Genomic DNA, 22,157 nt, shown 5'->3' with positions numbered 1-22,157 from the left:
AATACTGCATAGTGATTGGCTCCAGGATTCATGATGTCAAATCATGTTGGTTGAAAATTGCCTTTTCAGTGAGCTCAGAGAAACTGGTCAGACGGTCAAGACGGACAGCACCACTCCACCTGGAGCTGTAGGTTCCCTCCAGGAGACTGCCATGCCTCTCCTCTTCAAAAACAGCACCACTCCACCTGGAGCTGCAGGTTCCCTCCAGGAGACTCCCATGCCTCTCCTCTTCAAAAAGGACTTTAAGAAGCTGCCTCAGTGGGATTTTGAAGATGTGTATAACCTGGATATCCAACCCAGACAGACAGTAAGCAGACTATAGCAAGACCCTTGTAGCATTAAAACATGGGAATGGGTAGCCTCAGAATTCGACTACTCATTCGTTTCACTCAATCATAGTCTCATACAAGGACCCTGTATTTTCACTGTGGGCTGCATTCACAAAGGCCCTACTTTTTCATACATGTAGCAATCACAATAAAACAGTACTTGCCTTACACGCAAGGTTGTCCATCAAGTCGGGCTATTCATGTTCTTAAATATTGCGTAGTTTCCAATTCGGAGCCATTTATGTCATGCCAGAGGCTGTGATTTATGTTCTTCTCGATGTGTAATGACGGGTTTCCACCTGTAGCCACAGCAGAGAGGGCGCTGTTTCCCTGGGAAGCGGAAGAACAACAATGGCCATTTTCAATGGAAAAGACAGGCAGAGACAGCCTCTGGTATGACAAAAAATAGATCAGAATTAGAAACGACACAATATTTAAGAACACGAATAGCCCGGTTCAGTAGACAACAACCTTGTGTTTAAGGCAAGTACTGTTTTATTGTGATTGCTACATGTATGTAAAAGTAGGGCCTTTGCAAATGCAGCCCACAGTGAAAATACGGGGTCCTTATGGGAGACTATGATTGAGTGAAAAAAATGAGAAGTTGAATTACGAGGCTAGGGAATAAACAAGGCTGATATCTTCTGGCAAAGTGCTTGTGTGGTGTGACCTGCTTATATTTGTTTTTCAGCTGTCCTCTGTAACCCTCACCCTCTGTAACCCTCTGCCTCTGTAACGCTCTGTTACCCTCACCCTCTGTAACCCTCACACTTTGTAACCCTCTGCCTCTGTAACCCTCTGCCTCTGTCACCCTCACCCTCTGTAACCCTCTGCCTCTGTAACCCTCACCCTCTGTAACCCTCTGCCTCTGTCACCCTCACCCTCTGTAACCCTCACCCTCTGCCTCTTCCTTCAATCAGTCATTGAAACAAACTGCATTTATGTGACGATTGATTGACCCATCCTCTCTTTCTCCACTGCATGGAGCTCTCTCAAACAATCAGTAGGTTTAACCAAAAAATTAGTATGATGACACATTTTCTAATCTCAACGTTTGCCTGTTAGATTCATGTATTATACTGTATTTTCTTTGCCACTGTCAGACCTGTCCCCAGTCTCTGCAGAAGAGTGAGGATCCCAGCTTCAAGCAGGCTTTCATGCCCAACGTGCCTCTGTTCATGCACAAAGACAATCTCAACATGAGCGAGTGGAACAGACTTTCCCATTTCAACAACCCCTTTGGTTTCATGGAGTTCAGCCACGACGGTACGGGCGTGTGTGTGTGTGTGTGTGTGTGTGTGTGTGTGTGTGTGTGTGTGTGTGTGTGTGTGTGTGTGTGTGTGTGTGTGTGTGTGTGTGTGTGTGTGTGTGTGTGTGTGTGTGTGTGTGTGTGTGTGTGTGTGTGTGTGTGTGTGCGTGTCTGCAAATTGCAGTATTGCGTAGTAGTTAATGTGATACTAAGCCCCCCAAAATCAGTGGTCTCTGCTCCATTTCATTTGAATTAGCCTGGATTCAGACTTTAGAATCACATGTTGATAGCCTATATCCTATTCAAAATAGATATTTGAGACTGGGTTGCAAACTGTGTGTCTGCACAGTGTATTTTAATTTAAAGAGGAACTAAACCACTAGTCACTACGTAGTGACTAGTGAGCAGGGTCTGCGAGCAGGTCACGTGGGGGCTGGGTTTACCCAGGCTAGGCCTTTGTGCCAGGGTTGGGGTTTATGTATTAATTTCTATGTTTTGCTTGGCTTTGCAGAAGTGAAGGCAGCTGTGGATTTGATCCCAAAGCCGAAGGAGCCACTGCTCCTCCCCAGAGGCGATGGTGACGGCTGTGTGCGCTGTGCGGTGGTGGGCAACGGTGGCATCCTCAATGGCTCTGGCATGGGGAAGGAGATAAACGCACACGATTATGTGTTTCGGTAAGATGGGCACAGAATACTACGCTCTAAAGCAGTGCTTCCCAACCTTTTTTGTCTTATGTACTACAGCCCGATACTGGGTTTTTGAGGCCGATGCCGATATCAGGGAGTAAAAAAAATCCGATATCGATATATTGGCCAATATTCTTATATTATATGTACACATTATATTACACAATTTCTTTTGCAATGGTCCCTCAAATATCAAACACTTAGTTGACATGACTTGAGGTAATGTAGGCAGGATATTTTACAGCTTATCAATAAACTTTATTGTCCAAATTGACATCCATTGAATGAAACAGTAAACGTCACTGGGAATTTAATAATTATAAATAACTAGAAATACAAAAACACAAATAGAACCTATTTGCGCTGGATTTCCTCACTACTGATATATATATATATATATATATATATAACTAGCTAATATATATATATACTAAGTAATATATATATATAACTATATATAACTATATATATATATATATATATATATATATATATATATATATATATATATATATATATATATGACTTTGGTTCCCCCATTCAACAGCAAGAGAGGGTGACTTTGGCATGCTACCCCCATGCAACAGGAAGAGAGCGTGACTTTGGCATGCTACCCCCATGCAACTGGAAGAGAGTGTGACTTTGGCATGCTACCCCCATGCAACTGGAAGAGAGTGTGACTTTGGCATGCTACCCCCATGCAACTGGAAGAGAGTGTGACTTTGGCATGCTACCCCCATGCAACCGGAAGAGAGTGTGACTTTGGCATGCTACCCCCATGCAACCGGAAGAGAGTGTGACTTTGGCATGCTACCCCCATGCAACCGGAAGAGAGTGTGACTTTGGCATGCTACCCCCATGCAACCGGAAGAGAGTGTGACTTTGGCATGCTACCCCCATGCAACAGGAAGAGAGTGTGACTTTGGCATGCTACCCCCATGCAACAGGAAGAGAGCGTGACTTTGGCATGCTACCCCCATGCAACCGGAAGAGAGTGTGACTTTGGCATGCTACCCCCATGCAACCAGAAGAGAGTGTGACTTTGGCATGCTACCCCCATGCAACAGGAAGAGAGCGTGACTTTGGCATGCTACCCCAGAGTCCTGCATCGGGTCGGGGTTCCGCGGGGCCCCGCCGGGTACCCGCAAAAAAATGCGGGGGGCGGGTGTTATTTTGTCTTCATTTTATTTGCGGGCTCGGATCTGGGTAGAATAAACAACATGCGGCCCGGGTCGCGGGTGTTTTATTTACTTTTTATATAACGATAATAATTCAGTCAGTGTGTAACTTCATGTTTTGTCTGAGTCTGACGACCTGACGTCTTTGTCACAATCAGTCAGACTCAGAGAAAATACTGCAGTTGCAAATCCTGGCGGCTAAGTGGCAGTATTGGCTTGTTTATTGGAGGGGGGGGTCAGTGGTCAGGTCGTCACTCAGGGCAGGGCAGGCACAAGAGACAGGTAGGTCACTGACTGACTTCAGTTCAGTAGCGTTAGTACATTTCGTTCAGTATCTTAGACCTAGACCTATGCTAGCTAGCTTGTTGCATTGCATGACAGCTAGCGCCAGCAAGGCTAGCATGTTTCCTTTAGCTGCTGCCTGGCCCTGGCTGGCCTGCTGATACTGGCACCAGTGACAAAACACCGTCAATGTGCTTAATTGTAAATAACGTTATGCAATGCCTGCCGAGTGTGACTGCACCGACCACCGTTGTTGGCTCTCGTCAGTGACTCGGCCAGAAAAGACCGCTATTCGCTTCCTGTGTTAATTGTGAAACGATCGCAGTTACTTTGGTTATGTTCACTTAAAAAAAATATATATTATGCGGAAGCGGAGCGGGGCGCGGGTCTCATGTCTGCGGGGCGGGGTGGGTTGCGGTACTGACTGATCATATGAGCGGGTTCGCGGAGCGGGGTCGGTACTGCACGTCGCGGGGCCGGGCGGAACCGGGTCTTGAAAATCAGACCCACGCAGGACTCTGTGCTACCCCCATGCAACCGGAAGAGAGTGTGACTTTGGCATGTTACCCCCATGCAACCGGAAGAGAGTGTGACTTTGGCATGTTACCCGCATGCAACCGGAAGAGAGTGTGACTTTGGCATGCTACCCCCATGCAACCGGAAGAGAGCGTGACTTTGGCATGCTACCCCCATGCAACCGGAAGAGAGTGTGACTTTGGCATGTTACCCCCATGCAACAGGAAGATAGTGTGACTTTGGCATGCTACCCCCATGCAACCGGAAGAGAGTGTGACTTTGGCATGTTACCCCCATGCAACAGGAAGAGAGTGTGACTTTGGCATGCTACCCCCATGCAACCGGAAGAGAGTGTGACTTTGGCATGTTACCCCCATGCAACTGGAAGAGAGCGTGACTTTGGCATGTTACCCCCATGCAACTGGAAGAGAGCGTGACTTTGGCATGTTACCCCCATGCAACCGGAAGAGAGTGTGACTTTGGCATGCTACCCCCATGCAACCGGAAGAGAGTGTGACTTTGGCATGTTACCCCCATGCAACCAGAAGAGAGTGTGACTTTGGCATGTTACCCCCATGCAACCAGAAGAGAGTGTGACTTTGGCATGCTACCCCCATGCAACCAGAAGAGAGTGTGACTTTGGCATGCTACCCCCATGCAACAGGAAGAGAGTGTGACTTTGGCATGTTACCCCCATGCAACTGGAAGAGAGTGTGACTTTGGCATGTTACCCCCATGCAACTGGAAGAGAGTGTGACTTTGGTATGCTACCCCCATGCAACAGGAAGAGAGTGTGACTTTGGCATGCTACCCCCATGCAACCAGAAGAGAGTGTGACTTTGGCATGCTACCCCCATGCAACCAGAAGAGAGTGTGACTTTGGCATGCTACCCCCATGCAACTGGAAGAGAGTGTGACTTTGGCATGCTACCCCCATGCAACCAGAAGAGAGTGTGACTTTGGCATGTTACCCCCATGCAACCAGAAGAGAGTGTGACTTTGGCATGCTACCCCCATGCAACCAGAAGAGAGTGTGACTTTGGCATGCTACCCCCATGCAACTGGAAGAGAGCGTGACTTTGGCATGCTACCCCCATGCAACTGGAAGAGAGTGTGACTTTGGCATGTGTTACGGCGACCTTTGAAAAGGCTCGCTTGGAGACCAATAACATATAAAAGAAGGAGTCAAAGAACAAGTTTGCCAAAAAAGATTTTTTTTATTTTTCAACTCAAAAATTAGCTCTCTAGAAAAACCAAAACAACAAAGGGGTCAGGTGGGACGGCCAAACAGAACAAAAGAGCGGGCACACACTGGCCGACACACGGCCGGCGGACCAGGCACCACCCTAAACTACAAAACATAACAAACTAAACTGTAGAAACAAAGCCACGAAAACTAAACTACCACCTTTCCCAAAGTAAAGAAAGCAAATCAACGTACCAAAACTATGATTAACAGATGAGGATCAGCTGAGTCCAGGCATGAGCAGCAGAGTGGGATCAGCTTAGCAACCAGGCCTTAGCAACCAGAGGCATGACAACTATGTGGAGCAGAGAGAAAATAATGTTAGGAGTGAGAAACATACAATAAGGGGGGAGTGCATAACAGCATGCTACCCCCATGCAACCGGAAGAGAGTGTGACTTTGGCATGTTACCCCCATGCAACCAGAAGAGAGTGTGACTTTGGCATGCTATGCTACCCCTACACGGTGTTGACATCTCAAAGTATCTCTCTCTCTCTCTCTCTCTCTCTCTCTCTCTCTCTCTCTCTCTCTCTCTCTCTCTCTTTCTCTCTCTCTCTCTCTCTCTCTCTCTCTGTCTCTCTCTCTCTCTCTCTCTCCAATCGCTCATGTCAGATGAACTCCCACCAAGAGCCAGGTCTGCTCAAGGTTTCTTCTTCGTTTAAACGGGTCTTTCCTTGCTGCCGTTGCCAAACTTGTTTAAATTGCCACATGACCTTGCAGTAAAATCGCCAGTGCATGTGAGAATTGTCTCAACTGTTGGGTCTAAAATAAAGAGCCTGGTCTTCTACTTGCTCTATTTGTAAAGCACCTTGAGATGTTATGATTTGGCACTATATAAATATAAAATTGATTGATTTTGATGCTCTGACTCTCTCCGGCAGGATGAACGGTGCGGCCATAAAGGGCTATGAGGAGGATGTAGGGAACAAAACGTCCGTATACGTTCACACAGCCCACTCCATCACCGCGTCGCTGTACGTTTTTAAACGCTACGGATACAGACACATCCCAGACGATGAGGTACGCACGCACATACACACACACACACACACACACGCGCACGTACACACACACACACGCACGCATGCGCACACACACACACACACACACACACACACACACACACACACACACGAACGCACACACAGATGCACACACTGCCAAGAGAGATGGGAAGTAACAAAGCATTTGTACTTAAGTACTGAAGTTCCTCCCTGGATAGCTGCTGGGTGTCTTTGCACATTAGCTTGAGCGTGCTAGCATGCGGTATCAGTGCTGACGGAGATCCCTGCTCTCCATAGTTCCTCTTTTAATCCTGACTAGGTCGGGTAAGAGCGAGTGGTCAGTGTCAACGCTGCTTGTATTTTCCAAGACAGTGGCGCTGCCTTCAGAGCTTTCTGCAGGCAGACAAATCTGCAATACACAGGCTGCACTTACACAGTACGTTACTGCATGCTGCAGATCTCTCTCTGGGTCTGGGACACTATCTAACCTATCTAAATGCAAGAGGTCGTTCAAGCAATTTCACATTCAGATTTTGGACCCTTGGACTCATAAAGCCCCCACATGTGCTTAAATTTGCTCTGCTTGTCCTCAAACTGTACTCTCACTCAAAAGTTTTCTGCTTGGACAGATTTCCTGCACTCTCACAAATTTGAATGTGAGTGCATGAAATCTGTTCATAAAGAAAAGTTTTGAGTGGGAGCATAAAGTTTTGAGCGCAAGCCATCTCCCCAGAACTTAAATCAGTGGTTGGGCGAGGATGGTGCCTGCCCGTTGTGTTCTAGTGTATGTACACTGAGGCATATACTGTCAGGGTGTAAGGTCAGTCTCTCCCAGGGGCGATACACCTGGCGTCACAACCAGGTGTTGAAATGTTTGGCAGCTGCAGTTGAGGAAAAGCAGCTAGAAGTAAATTCTCTAGTTGCTAGCAAAGAGACTAGACAGATCAAATTTGTACGTGAGGGAGAAAAGATTAGACCAATTAAGGTCAGGCACAAGTTAGGGCAGCTAAGTGTAGGTGGAGCCTGGGAAATGAGGGTTGACTTGAATGAACAGCTAGTCATCCCAGCATATATAGTTAGCACCCGGCTACATCCGGACTTGTTACTGTGGTCTGAGGTAGAGAAGAGAGTTTATTTTATCGAACTCACAGTCCCGTGGGAAGATCGAGTTGAGGAGGCTTATGAGCGCAAGAAAGCTAGGTATGCTGAAATGGCAGCAGAGGCAGAGCAGCGAGGTTGGAGGGCTTGAGTGCGGCCTGTAGAGGTGGGCTGCCGTGGTTTTGTGGCAAAGTCCGTTATTGCCTTACTAACTGAGTTGGGCATTCGGTACCCCCAGAACATCCACAAGGAAGTTGGGAAAAAAACCTTCAGACAGGAAAGAAGTTCGACAGAATCCGACCAATCACGACACGTGGGTCCACGAAAAATGCGGCATATTGGATTCTGATTGGACTAATGAGCGGAAGACCCGCCTTTCTACTTCCCATTCCGGTTGGTGCATGATTCTCCCCTACGAAGTACAGACGGTATGGCGGAAGCATTTGAAAATTGCGGAAGCCAACTCGTCTGTTCTAAGAGACTAGGCATTCGGGGACGGAGCCTGAAACTTGCGGTTAGCAACATGTCTCAGGCAGCAGAACGAGCAAGTGAATGGCTGTGGATAAGGAGGAAACATGCTAGCTGGGGAGCTCGCTAAGGTAAGATTGATTGTTTGTTGTTGGTCATGATTAACAGTCCGCATCAACAGGGCTGAATCATTGACAGTGGTGGTGTAGTTAGGGATTGTTTGTTGTTGGTCATGATTGACGGTCCGCATCAACAGGGCTGAGTCATTGACAGTGGTGGTGTAGTCAGGAATGTCATACCAAACCGACCTGGATAGCTAGGCTTAGATAGTGAGGTAATATGCAGTTGTGCGGTGGTAGCATGGAGGGTTGTGTTTCCAGGACGCTGGATTACACCGTTAAGCCTTCTTGAGGTGTCGTGGGCCTAACTTAACGAAACATCGGTGAAGGAAGGTGCCCACTTGAAAACCCCAATGACATGCTTCATACTGCTGTTGGCTAGGGTAGGTAACTGGTGATTTGTGTCTTGTTTATTAGTTTGTTAGCCTGTTAGCTTGTTTTATTCTGGATTGGGCTTCTAAATGTGTTTTTCCTCGGATTTTGGCACAAGGGATAGTAACATCTTGTCCTGTGTATTAATTAATATCATAACGAGAGAGGAGTAGATGTAATTTTAAGGATTTTAAGGTTTTAATGAGATAATTGAACTTTTTCTCAGAAAAACCATCACACAAGTTATTAATCAAAGTATAGTCTTTATACATCTTAAAACATGTTTGGATTTGAATTAGATTAATATGACATGAGGTTTCGTTAGCTTTGCACAGGAACACCTGCTAGAAATACTTTTTACTTTGATACTTTATTACATGTTCTGTACTCTCTTTTTTTACTTTTACTTAAGTAATGTGTGTACTTTTTTCATCTCTGACGGCTAAACCTGTCTCACCTCTTCCTCTCACAGGGTATAAAGCATGTGATGATTCCTGAGGAGATGAAGGATTTCCAGTGGATGCAGGGGCTTCTCAGTAATCAGAGAGTTCCCAGTGGACAATACAAGAACCGCCAGTGAATATCTACCTCTACTCTACACACACACACACACACACACACACACACACACACACACACACACACACACACACACACACACACACACCTCACTTCACCATACTGGCCAGGTGATTACTGAGTATTGTCTTTACCTTCCAGGGCGAAGACATATTACGCTGGACACTTTAACGAGAACCGCTTCTATGTTCTGCACCCAGACTTTCTCAGATATGTGCGCAACAGGTCAGCCTCCTTTCACCTTTAATCCTACACAAACCTGCCTCATACATGTGTGTCTATTACGCTGTTTAATGTGCGTGTGTGGGTGTGTGTGTGTGTGTGTGTGGGTGTGGGTGTGGGTGTGTGTGTGTGTGTGTTTTCATTGCTCACAGGTTCTTGAAGTCTGCATTCCTCAATGGTAGACGATGGGCTATATGCAGACCGAGCAACGGGGCGTTCACTCTCTTCCTGGCTCTACATACCTGTGATGTGGTGAGATAACATTACTCTCTTCCTGGCTCTGCATACCTGTGATGTGGTAAGATAACATTACTCTCTTCCTGGTTCTACATACCTGTGATGTGGTAAGATAACATTACTCTCTTCCTGGTTCTACATACCTGTGATGTGGTAAGATAACATTACTCTCTTCCTCGCTCTACATACCTGTGATGTGGTGAGATAACATTACTCTCTTCCTGGCTCTACATACCTGTGATGTGGTAAGATAACATTACTCTCTTCCTGGCTCTACATACCTGTGATGTGGTGAGATAACATTACTCTCTTCCTCGCTCTACATACCTGTGATGTGGTGAGATAACATTACTCTCTTCCTGGCTCTACATACCTGTGATGTGGTGAGATAACATTACTCTCTTCCTGGCTCTACATACCTGTGATGTGGTGAGATAACATTACTCTCTTCCTGGCTCTACATACCTGTGATGTGGTAAGATAACATTACTCTCTTCCTCGCTCTACATACCTGTAATGTGGTAAGATAACATTACTCTCTTCCTGTCTCTACATACCTGTGATGTGGTGAGATAACATTACTCTCTTCCTCGCTCTACATACCTGTGATGTGGTAAGATAACATTACTGTCTCCCTGGCTCTGCATACCTGTGATGTGATAAGATAATATTACTCTCTTCCTGGCTCTGCATACCTGTGATGTGGTAAGATAACATTACTCTCTTCCTGGCTCTACATACCTGTGATGTGGTAAGATAACATTACTCTCTTCCTGGCTCTACATACCTGTGATGTGGTAAGATAACATTACTCTCTTCCTGGCTCTACATACCTGTGATGTGGTGAGATAATATTACTCTCTTCCTGGCTCTACATACCTGTGATGTGGGAAGATAACATTACTCTCTTCCTGGCTCTACATACCTGTGATGTGGTGAGATAACATTACTCTCTTCCTGGCTCTATATACAGTACCTGTGATGTGGTAAGATAACATTACTCTCTTCCTGACTCTATATACCTGTGATGTGGTAAGATAACATTACTCTCTTCCTGGCTCTACCTGTGATGTGGGAAGATAACATTACTCTCTTCCTGGCTCTACATACCTGTGATGTGGTGAGATAACATTACTCTCTTCCTGGCTCTATATACCTGTGATGTGGTAAGATAACATTACTCTCTTCCTGACTCTACATACCTGTGATGTGGTAAGATAACATTACTCTCTTCCTGGCTCTATATACCTGTGATGTGGTAAGATAACATTACTCTCTTCCTGACTCTACATACCTGTGATGTGGTAAGATAACATTACTCTCTTCCTGACTCTACATACCTGTGATGTGGTAAGATAACATTACTCTCTTCCTGGCTCTACATACCTGTGATGTGGTGAGATAACATTACTCTCTTCCTGGCTCTACATACCTGTGATGTGGTAAGATAACATTACTCTCTTCCTGACTCTATATACCTGTGATGTGGTAAGATAACATTACTCTCTTCCTGGCTCTACCTGTGATGTGGGAAGATAACATTACTCTCTTCCTGGCTCTACATACCTGTGATGTGGTGAGATAACATTACTCTCTTCCTGGCTCTACATACCTGTGATGTGGTAAGATAACATTACTCTCTTCCTGGCTCTACATACCTGTGATGTGGTAAGATAACATTACTCTCTTCCTGACTCTACATACCTGTGATGTGGTGAGATAAGCTTACTCTCTTCCCTTGCTCTGCATACCTGTGATGTGGTAAGATAACATTACTGTCTCCCTGGCTCTGCATACCTGTGATGTGATAAGATAATATTACTCTCTTCCTGGCTCTGCATACCTGTGATGTGGTAAGATAACATTACTCTCTTCCTGGCTCTACCTGTGATGTGGTAAGATAACATGACTCTCTTCCTGGCTCTACATACCTGTGATGTGGTAAGATAACATTACTCTCTTCCTGACTCTACATACCTGTGATGTGGTAAGATAACATTACTCTCTTCCTGGCTCTACATACCTGTGATGTGGTAAGTTAACATTACTCTCTTCCTGGCTCTACATACCTGTGATGTGGTGAGATAACATGACACTCTTCCTGACTCTACATACCTGTGATGTGGTGAGATAACATGACACTCTTCCTGGCTCTACATACCTGTGATGTGGTAAGATAACATTACTCTCTTCCTGGCTCTACATACCTGTGATGTGGTAAGATAACATGACTCTCTTCCTGGCTCTACATACCTGTGATGTGGTGAGATAACATGACACTCTTCCTGGCTCTACATACCTGTGATGTGGTAAGATAACATGACACTCTTCCTGGCTCTACATACCTGTGATGTGGTGATAACATTAGTCTCTTCCTGGCTCTACATACCTGTGATGTGGTAAGATAACATTACTCTCTTCCTGGCTCTACATACCTATGATGTGGTAAGATAACATACTCTCTTCCTGGCTCTACATACCTATGATGTGGTGAGATAACATTACTCTCTTCCTGGCTCTACATACCTGTGATGTGGTGAGATAACATTAGTCTCTTCCTGGCTCTACATACCTGTGATGTGGTAAGATAACATTACTCTCTTCCTGGCTCTACATACCTGTGATGTGGTAAGATAACATTACTCTCTTCCTGGCTCTGCATACCTGTGATGTGGTGAGATAACATTAGTCTCTTCCTGGCTCTACATACCTGTGATGTGGTGAGATACATTACTCTCTTCCTGGCTCTACATACCTGTGATGTGGTGAGATAACATTAGTCTCTTCCTGGCTCTACATACCTGTGATGTGGTGATAACATTACTCTCTTCCTGGCTCTACATACCTGTGATGTGGTAAGATAACATTACTCTCTTCCTGGCTCTACATACCTGTGATGTGGTTAACATTACAGAATATTACGGCTTAAGGTGCAGTGTCCACAGAAACCTTTTTTGAGCTGCCTTTCTGCAATTCATTCTCGATGGTAAGGACGTTTAGGAGTGCTCCTCTTCCCAGCCCTCCACCTGGCGTTTAGCGCTCTCTGCGACTAGTGTCTTTGGGCGGAGTGCTCTGCCTGCCTCAAGCAGGACATATTGGACTTGGGGGAACACTGTCTATGGACACGGCCCCTAAGGATGTCAAAAATTAGGCGTCCTAATTTGCCTAATAAGTATTATACCATGGTGAATGATACAAAAGCCTATGAGCAACATAAAACAATCTGAGCATGTATGGAATGTATTCATATACTGAATGTCAAAGACTAGATCATTATAATTTAGCAAGTCAATTTGGTCCGATCTAATCTTGGTCTCTCTCTCTCTCTCTCTCTCTCTCTCTCTCTCTCTCTCTCAGGTTGATGCATATGGATTCATGACAGAGGACTGGTTAAAATACTCCAAATACTATGTGGAAAGAGTTAAAACCAGACTAATCTTCCACCCCAGGCATGACTCCATCTTGGAAATGAAGGCATGGAAAAAACTGCACAATGCTAAAATCATCAGGCTTTATCAAAGAGGGTAATGATAAAATGGCACCTTTTTTCTCCACTTGGGGATATTCAGGTGCCACAGCGGCAACTGGCAGAACAAAATGTGGGCGTTTTTTTTCTCTTTTGCAGTTTGAAGACAGATTTAGAGGAATATCTCATTTTAAATTAGCATTAGGATTAGACTGTTGTGATGTCATTATTCAGTTTTAACCATCAATAATTGTTCCTTTTCTCATTATTTCATTTATCAGAGTAAATACTGTATATTTATTTCGAGATTTTTGTCAATTATTTGTGCTGTTATGGTTATTATTAGCCTAGTTACTCACTTCTACACTAGCTTAGATTGTGTTACTTATGGATGGCATGGAATTATAGTGAAAATAGATTATCCCCCCTTTTTGCTGGGGACCCCACTTTGAAAACCACTGGTTTTAGGCTACAACTGTTGCGAGAAGGTTTCAGGATTTATCTCTATGCATTATGCTGTGATTACTATTTATATAAATCTATTTATTCACATAGAGTCATGATATATTATGGTATACAGCCTACCTGTGACATCAATGTTTTGATTAATCTGTCTAATGTAGCCTATTACTGCATGACTGATCCTATGATGTCATTGTAATCACACTCAGGTGTGCTTTCACAAGACAGGTGTTGTCCATTCAATCAGCCCACCTGTCTTTATAATGGCTGTCTTGCACTGTGTTTGTGTGACACTTGACAAAGGCTATGGCCGAAACTGTTGTCAAATAGCGTTAAATTACACTTTATTGCATCTGGAACCAGAGTGTGCCTTCCCCTGCACTATCAACATACTCGTTTAGTTACATTCCAATTCATCAACTTTGGAGTGTTATTTACACCCCCTTCCCAACATGCTAGGCACTTCAACACCACCTCCAGCTTTGCAGGAGCACCTGCTGCAGTGCTAGTGCTGCTTCTGCCTCCTTCTCCACTTTTGTGAAGAAACCCCCAAAAGCAATCCAACCCATACTTTCAGTTTAGCCACTACTGTTAACATTTGACCAATGGGATTTTTTATATATATATATAGCCTTATATAAATAAATAAATACAAATTAGTGTTAATTTAATTTATCTCGAATATTCTAGAGGTAATAGACAATTGTCTACCACTGTAGTTTAGGCCAAGACACAACATAGGCTCCTTGCCAGAAGCGTCATGCCCATTGTAACGCCCCCTCAGATTTTTGAGAGGATTTTTTTTTCTTCTTCTTTTTTTTAATAAACATAGGCTATAATATTATAGGCTGTGTATGGTAGTTGAAACATAGTTTCAAGTTGACGTTTATTTATGTTTGTAATTAAAACAAAAACATAAATACTGTATAGGCTACATACAGTACAACACAAAAGGCTGTTATTTACCCTTTGTCACCACCTGGTGAGTAAAAAAGTCCATTGAGCCTGGGCAGTGGCAATGTACTTAGTCTGGTGATTATGGATCTTTCCAGGAGGCTGAGCAGTTTGGAAAATAGCCTTATGGTTACACCTGCTCAGTCTGTTAACACGTTAAGTGCCATAGCCGAGATAATTCGTCTTACATAATCCAACGCTTGAGTGCCAGAGCCGAGTTTACTCGTCTTACATAAACATTTTTTTTTTTTGACGGTGGGACATCAATCAACAACTTTTACATCTTCGAGATCACTATTGGAGCAAGAGAATGTGTATAATCTATTTTACCGACCCACTAAGTGTTGACAGTGCTCCCCCAGACGACCGAAATCAAAGAAAAAACTGCCGCGGGAGCAAGCCATTCAAGGAAATGGCGAGGCGATTTTACAGTAATCCATTTCAGACTTGTCTTGCCTGAGAGCGGCCGCGCGCAGGCAGCAGCACACAGAGAGCGGAGAGCGATTTGCAAAATAGATTATAGGTGAAACACACTTTGAAACACCTCAGAAAGGCCAGAATCAACATCTGCCCATCGCCCACGCATTCCCCGGCCCATCTTGACTCGCACAAGGAGCGTCCGCACGCAGGCAGGCAGGCACGCAGGCAGGCAGGCAGGCAGCAGCAACGCGCTTCTGACATGCCCGCTTGTAGAGCCAGGAGGAAGGAGGAGAAGACACACGGAGGGAGGAGTTTGAATGAGAGGGGTGTTTCCTGTTGTTATGGAGGAAATTACTGTTCAAAACTATTGTTTAGAATGTCTGACGGTCTTACTGATGCCAAAAATGAATGGTTAAAGTGACTGTTTCACAAAAAGCCATTTATCTCTGAATAAATTTCCAGACGCTGAAACCATGCTGTACTCAACGGCTAATATCTACATAACTACTAACTCTGCAAACTAACTCTTTTAGACAGAGAAAGCACACATTCTATTAGTTATTTTTAGATGATTGGTGTTCATGAATTCTTAACAGAAAATAATCCTCGGCTGTTGTAAAATGAGCCAGAATCGTCAAAAACACCCCTGGCACAACTTACCTACAGGATTGAAAACATGGCTGGCACTCAATGTGTTAATTTAAAATGAGATATTCCTCTAAATCTGGCTTCCAACCCCCAACACTTCGTGCGCCGCCAAAAATTCAGTTCGCACCCTCAAATTGTTGTCTTGCATGACGCCCCTGCTCCTTGCTTTCCACCTCTCTGCACCTCTTTTCTTCTCCATTTTGGCACGATTGAACAGCAAGCCCCGCCCACCCGCGCTGGGGTCTCAGCAGCTTCTGACTGAAAAGTTAACTCATTCCTCCCTGCCTGGCTGCCTGCCTGCAATCTGCGCAACTAGGAACACTTATACATACTGGCCTGCTGTTCAGTGAGTGGCCTGGCCTGCACAAAAAAACAAAAAAAAATGCAGGCCATGCCAGGCCAGGCCACCGGGCATCTGCCCGAAGCGCCCGATTATGCAGTCCGCGCCTAGTCATATCTGTCTGAAGAAAAATAAGAAGAATAAGTGGCCCTGCCACTTATAATAAACATAGCAAATACAATAGGGTTTCCAGCCCCTTCGTGGCTTGAACCCCTAATAATAAACAGCAAATACAATAGGATTTTCAGCCTGTTCGGGGCTTGAACCCCTAATAATAATAATAATTATAGCTGCTGCGCAGCAATGGGTCGTGGCCGGGCACTGACAGAGACGCTCCAAGTCAAGTCTCAAGTCTTTGAGCTAGAGTCCATGTCAAGTCTCAAGTCTTTTAGCTATAGTCCAATCAAGTCAGATCAGATAAACTTTATTGTCCCCGAGGGGAAATTTGTCTTGGGCAACAAAGTGCATTACAGCATATCCATCGGCAGTGTTGGAGAAAAATATAAGTTCCATGCCATTTCCTAATCAATATTTCCTAATCAATAAGCTATAAGCTATAATTGCATACACATTATGACATGACTGCTCTGACCCATAGCACACTGACTTCTCCCCCAGCCCCATAGAGAGGACTTCTCCTTTTGCTTGCTGAGACCTTGTCCAGTGCATCGTGTACCATAACAATTGATACAGACAGGAGCCTGCACGGCACACACCCCCCCCTCTCTGCCTTTTCCTCCTCTGCCTATAAATCTATGTTACACTGTCGGCCATATGGCTGAATATTTGACTCTGTATGACATATCAGAATTGTGTACATTGAGGTTCAGCCCTCTGTCAATATACATGTATTGCAGAGAATGTAAGCTATTAAATATACTTTTATGGTAAATCTTCCTGGACTCATTGGTTTCAATTTATTTGGTATTAGATAAGCTGTGATATACATTTACATATACATTTAGCGGAAAGAATAGATTTTATTCTCTATCAATTGGCGTCACGAACAGGATATCTACGAGAGCGGGTAAGTCTGAATTAATTTCATAATTCATTACTGAGCTGTCGTCTGATATTTAAAAGAATCTGAAATGTTTGCATGTTGTGGGTGTGTCAAAATGACATTGTATATAATTGTAAATAGATAACTCTATGATTGAAGCTGTGTGCTCAAATAGAGAAGCTGTGTGCTCAAATAGGTAGCTGTGTGCTCCTAAACCAGGTAGCTGTGTGCTCCTAAACCAGGTAGCTGTGTGCTCCTTTTCTTAGATCTCCCCATAACATACCACTCACTCGGCGGGGTGTAGCCCCATGGCGCGCTGGCTAGGATCGGCCAGAGATATTGAGCACCGAGCGAGACTGGGAAGCAATCATAATTGTACAAACCAATATGGTTGAGATGTTTTTGAAATACCTACAATGTGTAACAAGCATGTAACAAACAAACAAACAAAAATAAGCAGCTGTTTCATTGTAAAACAAAACAATTTCTTAAGAAGCCTATTTTAAAGGAGTTGAACATGGAAGTTTGCAAAAAGTGTATTTTAGCCAATCCCAAAATACAGAATCAATTGTCCCTTGAACAAATTGATTCTGTCACCAGTTTGTAAATTCCAGATACCCCACACACGGACGGAACTGGTCAACAGGAGAACAACCGTCCCTCTGTCACCAGAGTCCCCACATCGACTAAAAGGTAAAGTGTTGACAATTACTTTACACACACACGGACACAGATCAAGATCACAAGTAAGTGATAAACAAAAACATAAGCACTCTCTCTCTCTCAATGAAGTAAGCTATTTTAATACCCTTGGTGCGTAATGCAAGACTGAAATATAAAGTGTTTTGAATGTGAATAAATGAGAGATTTATATAAAATGGGACATTCACAGTAAACTAGTTAAATCAGTGCTTTGCTTAAGCAACAAAGTGGAGTGTTTTACGAGAGAGAGACAAATGTGTACACCAGCAGTGTTGACAATTTTCATAGAGCACAGCCCCAAAAAGACAATTGAGATAAGCAGCTCTCTCCCTCTTTTCCTGTCTCATACTGTAAAAATGGTTTGATTCCCTCTCTGAGACCTGTAAAAAATGAGTGATAATAGGTCGGAGAGTGGGCAGCCAGAACCTTGGAAACTACGAAAAGCGGAACGTCTGCGGGCGAGAGACATTCTTAGACAGCATGAAAAGAAAAACATGCCCCCCATACCACCTGGCTCATGTGCTGACATAGTACGTTTAAAACTAGGAGAAAAGTATGTGATACCTTTCATGCATGATCTTAATACAGGTACCAGAGGCCTCTGGCCTGTAGGAGGATCGTTTGATAAAGATAAGATTGGATACATGCAAATTGCAGCCAGACAATCACCCAATCTCCAATGGTCAGAGTCTTATGTGACAGAATGCATAAGAGGTTGGAAGCATGTTGCTGATAGGCATCATCAGCTTTCCCAAGGCAACGCAACGAGAGTGCCTTGCTCTGACATGGACAAAAATAAGGCTCCCATGCCAGATATGACAAAAATTGACTCGGAGAAAAGGGATTCAGACCAAATTGACCCTAAACATGCGATACAGTCTAACCTTGATGAAGAACAAATTCACACTAGCAGCACAGAGTCACTCACTGATAAACCTGACCATCCTCATCTAATTGCCCCCAAGATAATGTGTGATAATACAGCCATTCTCAAACCATGGACCCCCCAGGAAGCACGAAGCATGCTTAAGGACAGTCCAGATCCTTTAAAAAGACCCATTGCTTTCCATAGCTGGCTAGCACAAATGATAAGTTTGTATGACTGCTTGATTCCGGATGTGAGACAATTGTTGTCACTGGCTTACAATCTGGAGTGGAAAAGTGTACACAAAAATTTCTCGTTTCCAGTGGGAGATGGGAATGAAAATTGGATAGCAGCAACAACAGGAGAAAATTATTCCAGGGATGATTGGATAAGAGAAATATGTCTGGAATCGATCAAAAGGTCAGCCAGAGACTCAGTAGATTATAGTAAAGTCATTTCCTGTACACAAGGTTTGAAGGAAGACACTTTTCATTTCATACAGCGGTTTCAAATGACGTGGGACAATTCTGTTGGAGTGGATCAGCAAAATTTGTTAGCTGTGCAAATACTCATGAATTGTTTACGTCCCGAGATCACAACTGCCTACAAGATATCTGCAAAAGATTGGCACACAGCAGATTTTGATCAGACTATAGCAGCTCTGTCAGACCTATGTAGAGACGGGAGATTTGAGACAGGTACCGAACAAAGTGTTTTAAATATGGCCAAGCAGATACCTGTGAACATACAAACAGACTCAAATCATTTGCCAGATCAGATGGTTCAGCATTCTGGATCAGCTGACCACATGCCAGTACGCATACACCCTAATTTCACTCTGCATGTGCCTCGAAAACGCCCCCGTTATAAAGGCAACCGGAAATGCTACAACTGCAGGGAAAGTGGTCATTATGCAATTCAATGTCGTAATAAGCCCCAGGTTCAATCCCCAAACCTTTGAGCACACAGATGCTGTGATCAGATCAACATGGGTAGGACAGAAAAAAAAATGTTTTGGAATATAACAGGCTGAAAGAATTTGTTTATCTTCCCTCAGAACAACTTAGCCAAAACATTAGCCTAGCGAAAACAATTTGGAATACGACGCCAAGCTAGTCTATGGCGACACCTCCAGGCTGATTGTGTTAACACACCCTGAGAGAGCAAAGTGATTGAATGTTTTGTTTGTTATGAATCAATAGAGTGGAGTAAGCTCTGCATTATTTAAAGTGCAGTAAGCAAATTTGAAATCAATCAAATAGTAATAGACTGTTGATTATTATTTTGAAAATAAATCCTAATAGAATGTGTTGTGAAGGGTGAAGAGTTCCTGTGTACGATAATCTGAATCTGAAGTATTTTCTTAAACAGAAAAATGCACATTTATCAACCACCAATTGGGTGGATGAGAAATAAAATTAAATGGGCATACCAACATTTAACTTGTGGTATGATATTTACACATAGCAAAATTTACACTTAAGTACGCGGGAGATGTTTTCAAAAGTATCTATAAATAAGTCAATGGCCTCTGAGGACGAGATTACACTTGAGTTTGCGTTTAGAGTATTGTTGTTTTGCCTCAGTCTGGGGACTGACCCACCCCAATAAGCTAGCTCTTAAAGCAGTTTTTTTTGGGAATTCATCCAGCCCACTCAAGACAAGTCCACGAAATCTGTAAACTTGAAAGGCAGACTCAAGGAGCCATCTTGTTTATGAGGTTCATTGCAAACAAATTATAAAGTAAACAATTGAATATGTACTCACAGAGTATCTCAAAACATTATCTACCGTACGTACTTGTTGTACTAATAACTTGTAATGAAGTTATTTTGTCTAAAATACAGGCACATTGTGAAATATAATGTTTACATTTGCAGGTTGTACGTCACAGAAAACCTTCAACACCAGCACAAATCTGTACTTTGAGTACTGTGCTCCCTAGTTTAGTAAACTACTAGAGAGAGGACGATTAACTGTGCTCACTAGAGTAAAGAAAATTCTTTCTATTTTCAATATTAAATAAAAATGAAGTGTTTTAAAGTATCATTTTAAGAATAATCAGTTATATGATACTGTGATTATGTTTTAATGAATATGATTAATCAATGTTATGAATGTTTTGCATTTTAGAAAGTTTCAGTTCCTATTCCAAACAAACCAATATTAAAGTAAACTAGAAATAGAATTTTATTCTAATAAAATAGTTCCCAAAAAGAAATTAAACCACTGCATGGAGTTGGGCTATTAAATAGTTTAATAACAACAATAACAACAGCACCAGGAACAAACAAATAAATGAATGAACTAGAGTCATCACATGAATGATGAGAAAATATTGTTCCTGTTGTGAATACTTTGAAAATATTTTACTTAAAGACATGATTCCTTTACAGGAAGGTTTGAATAAAGTGAAGCTGGAAAGATTATATATATATACATACTGTATGTAAGAAGCTTCTTTTACAATAGTGGAAAAGATTTAAGTGTGATTTGGAACACACTGAATATTAAGTTCAATGCATTATAATGACATTAGACTATTTGCATTGAACCATATAGAGTTAAGATTAGTAGGCCCACTCCTATATTATTATAGCAGCAGTGGTGATGTAATTTTATCATTATATCACTAAAATCTGTTTTCTCTTTCCAATAGGCTTAATGGAGATGCTGTGATATGAGCTGAGACTGCGCTGGACTGCATATTGATCAAAAATTCTGTGTTTTTTTCAAGTGTTTAATGTTTCCTATGTTTTCAAACCCCCCCCCTGCCCAGCCCTGGCCCACAATTAAGTACAGATACAAGCATTATATTGAATAGTGAACTTAAATTTTGTTATTTATTGTTATAGTTGATGAACATAACAATTGGGTGGATTGTTGGAGAAAAATATAAGTTCCATGCCATTTCCTAATCAATATTTCCTAATCAATAAGCTATAAGCTATAATTGCATACACATTATGACATGACTGCTCTGACCCATAGCACACTGACTTCTCCCCCAGCCCCATAGAGAGGACTTCTCCTTTTGCTTGCTGAGACCTTGTCCAGTGCATCGTGTACCATAACAATTGATACAGACAGGAGCCTGCACGGCACACACCCCCCCCTCTCTGCCTTTTCCTCCTCTGCCTATAAATCTATGTTACACTGTCGGCCATATGGCTGAATATTTGACTCTGTATGACATATCAGAATTGTGTACATTGAGGTTCAGCCCTCTGTCAATATACATGTATTGCAGAGAATGTAAGCTATTAAATATACTTTTATGGTAAATCTTCCTGGACTCATTGGTTTCAATTTATTTGGTATTAGATAAGCTGTGATATACATTTACATATACATTTAGCGGAAAGAATAGATTTTATTCTCTATCAGGCAGTAACATATACCAACAAAGAAAACAACATGACAGCAAGACAAGAGTGGCATTTAAACAAAGCATTGCACAGAACCCGGGTGGAACAGGCGGTGCCTGTTTAGGCAAGAAATATTACACCCGCCCATACACTGACCCTTATTGCACTATCATGTAAATACCGGTAATAAAATAATAAAATAAATAAAAGCATAGAACCATAAAATCATAAAAGCATAAAACCATGGCGAAATAAAAGCAAACAGAAACCACAAGAAGGACTAAAAGAAAAGTACAAGAAAAAGACAAGAGCCATCACGTTTCTGGCGCTTCCATACTGCCACC

General features: G+C 43.0%; 1 protein-coding gene across 1 annotated transcript in view; it reads left to right on the top strand.

The window, feature by feature from the left end:
* The window catches only part of LOC310789531 (uncharacterized protein), a gene marked incomplete at both ends in the record, with an annotated part of 80,031 nt that overhangs the window by 40,627 nt on the left and 17,247 nt on the right, over positions 1-22,157 (top strand). The window contains 8 exons of the mRNA XM_083651167.1: positions 70-307; positions 1,433-1,595; positions 2,090-2,252; positions 6,368-6,506; positions 9,020-9,123; positions 9,268-9,351; positions 9,501-9,600; positions 12,943-13,109. Of these exons, the coding sequence (XP_083507293.1) occupies positions 70-307; positions 1,433-1,595; positions 2,090-2,252; positions 6,368-6,506; positions 9,020-9,123; positions 9,268-9,351; positions 9,501-9,600; positions 12,943-13,109 (1,158 nt within the window). The remainder of the gene's footprint in view (positions 1-69; positions 308-1,432; positions 1,596-2,089; positions 2,253-6,367; positions 6,507-9,019; positions 9,124-9,267; positions 9,352-9,500; positions 9,601-12,942; positions 13,110-22,157) is intronic.

This window comes from Poromitra crassiceps (assembly GCF_964638095.1).
Source record: "Poromitra crassiceps genome assembly, chromosome: 14".
Lineage (NCBI taxonomy): Eukaryota > Metazoa > Chordata > Actinopteri > Beryciformes > Melamphaidae > Poromitra > Poromitra crassiceps.
The sequence above is the reverse complement of the archived record's forward strand: the minus strand, read 5'-3'. Positions and strand labels throughout refer to the sequence as shown.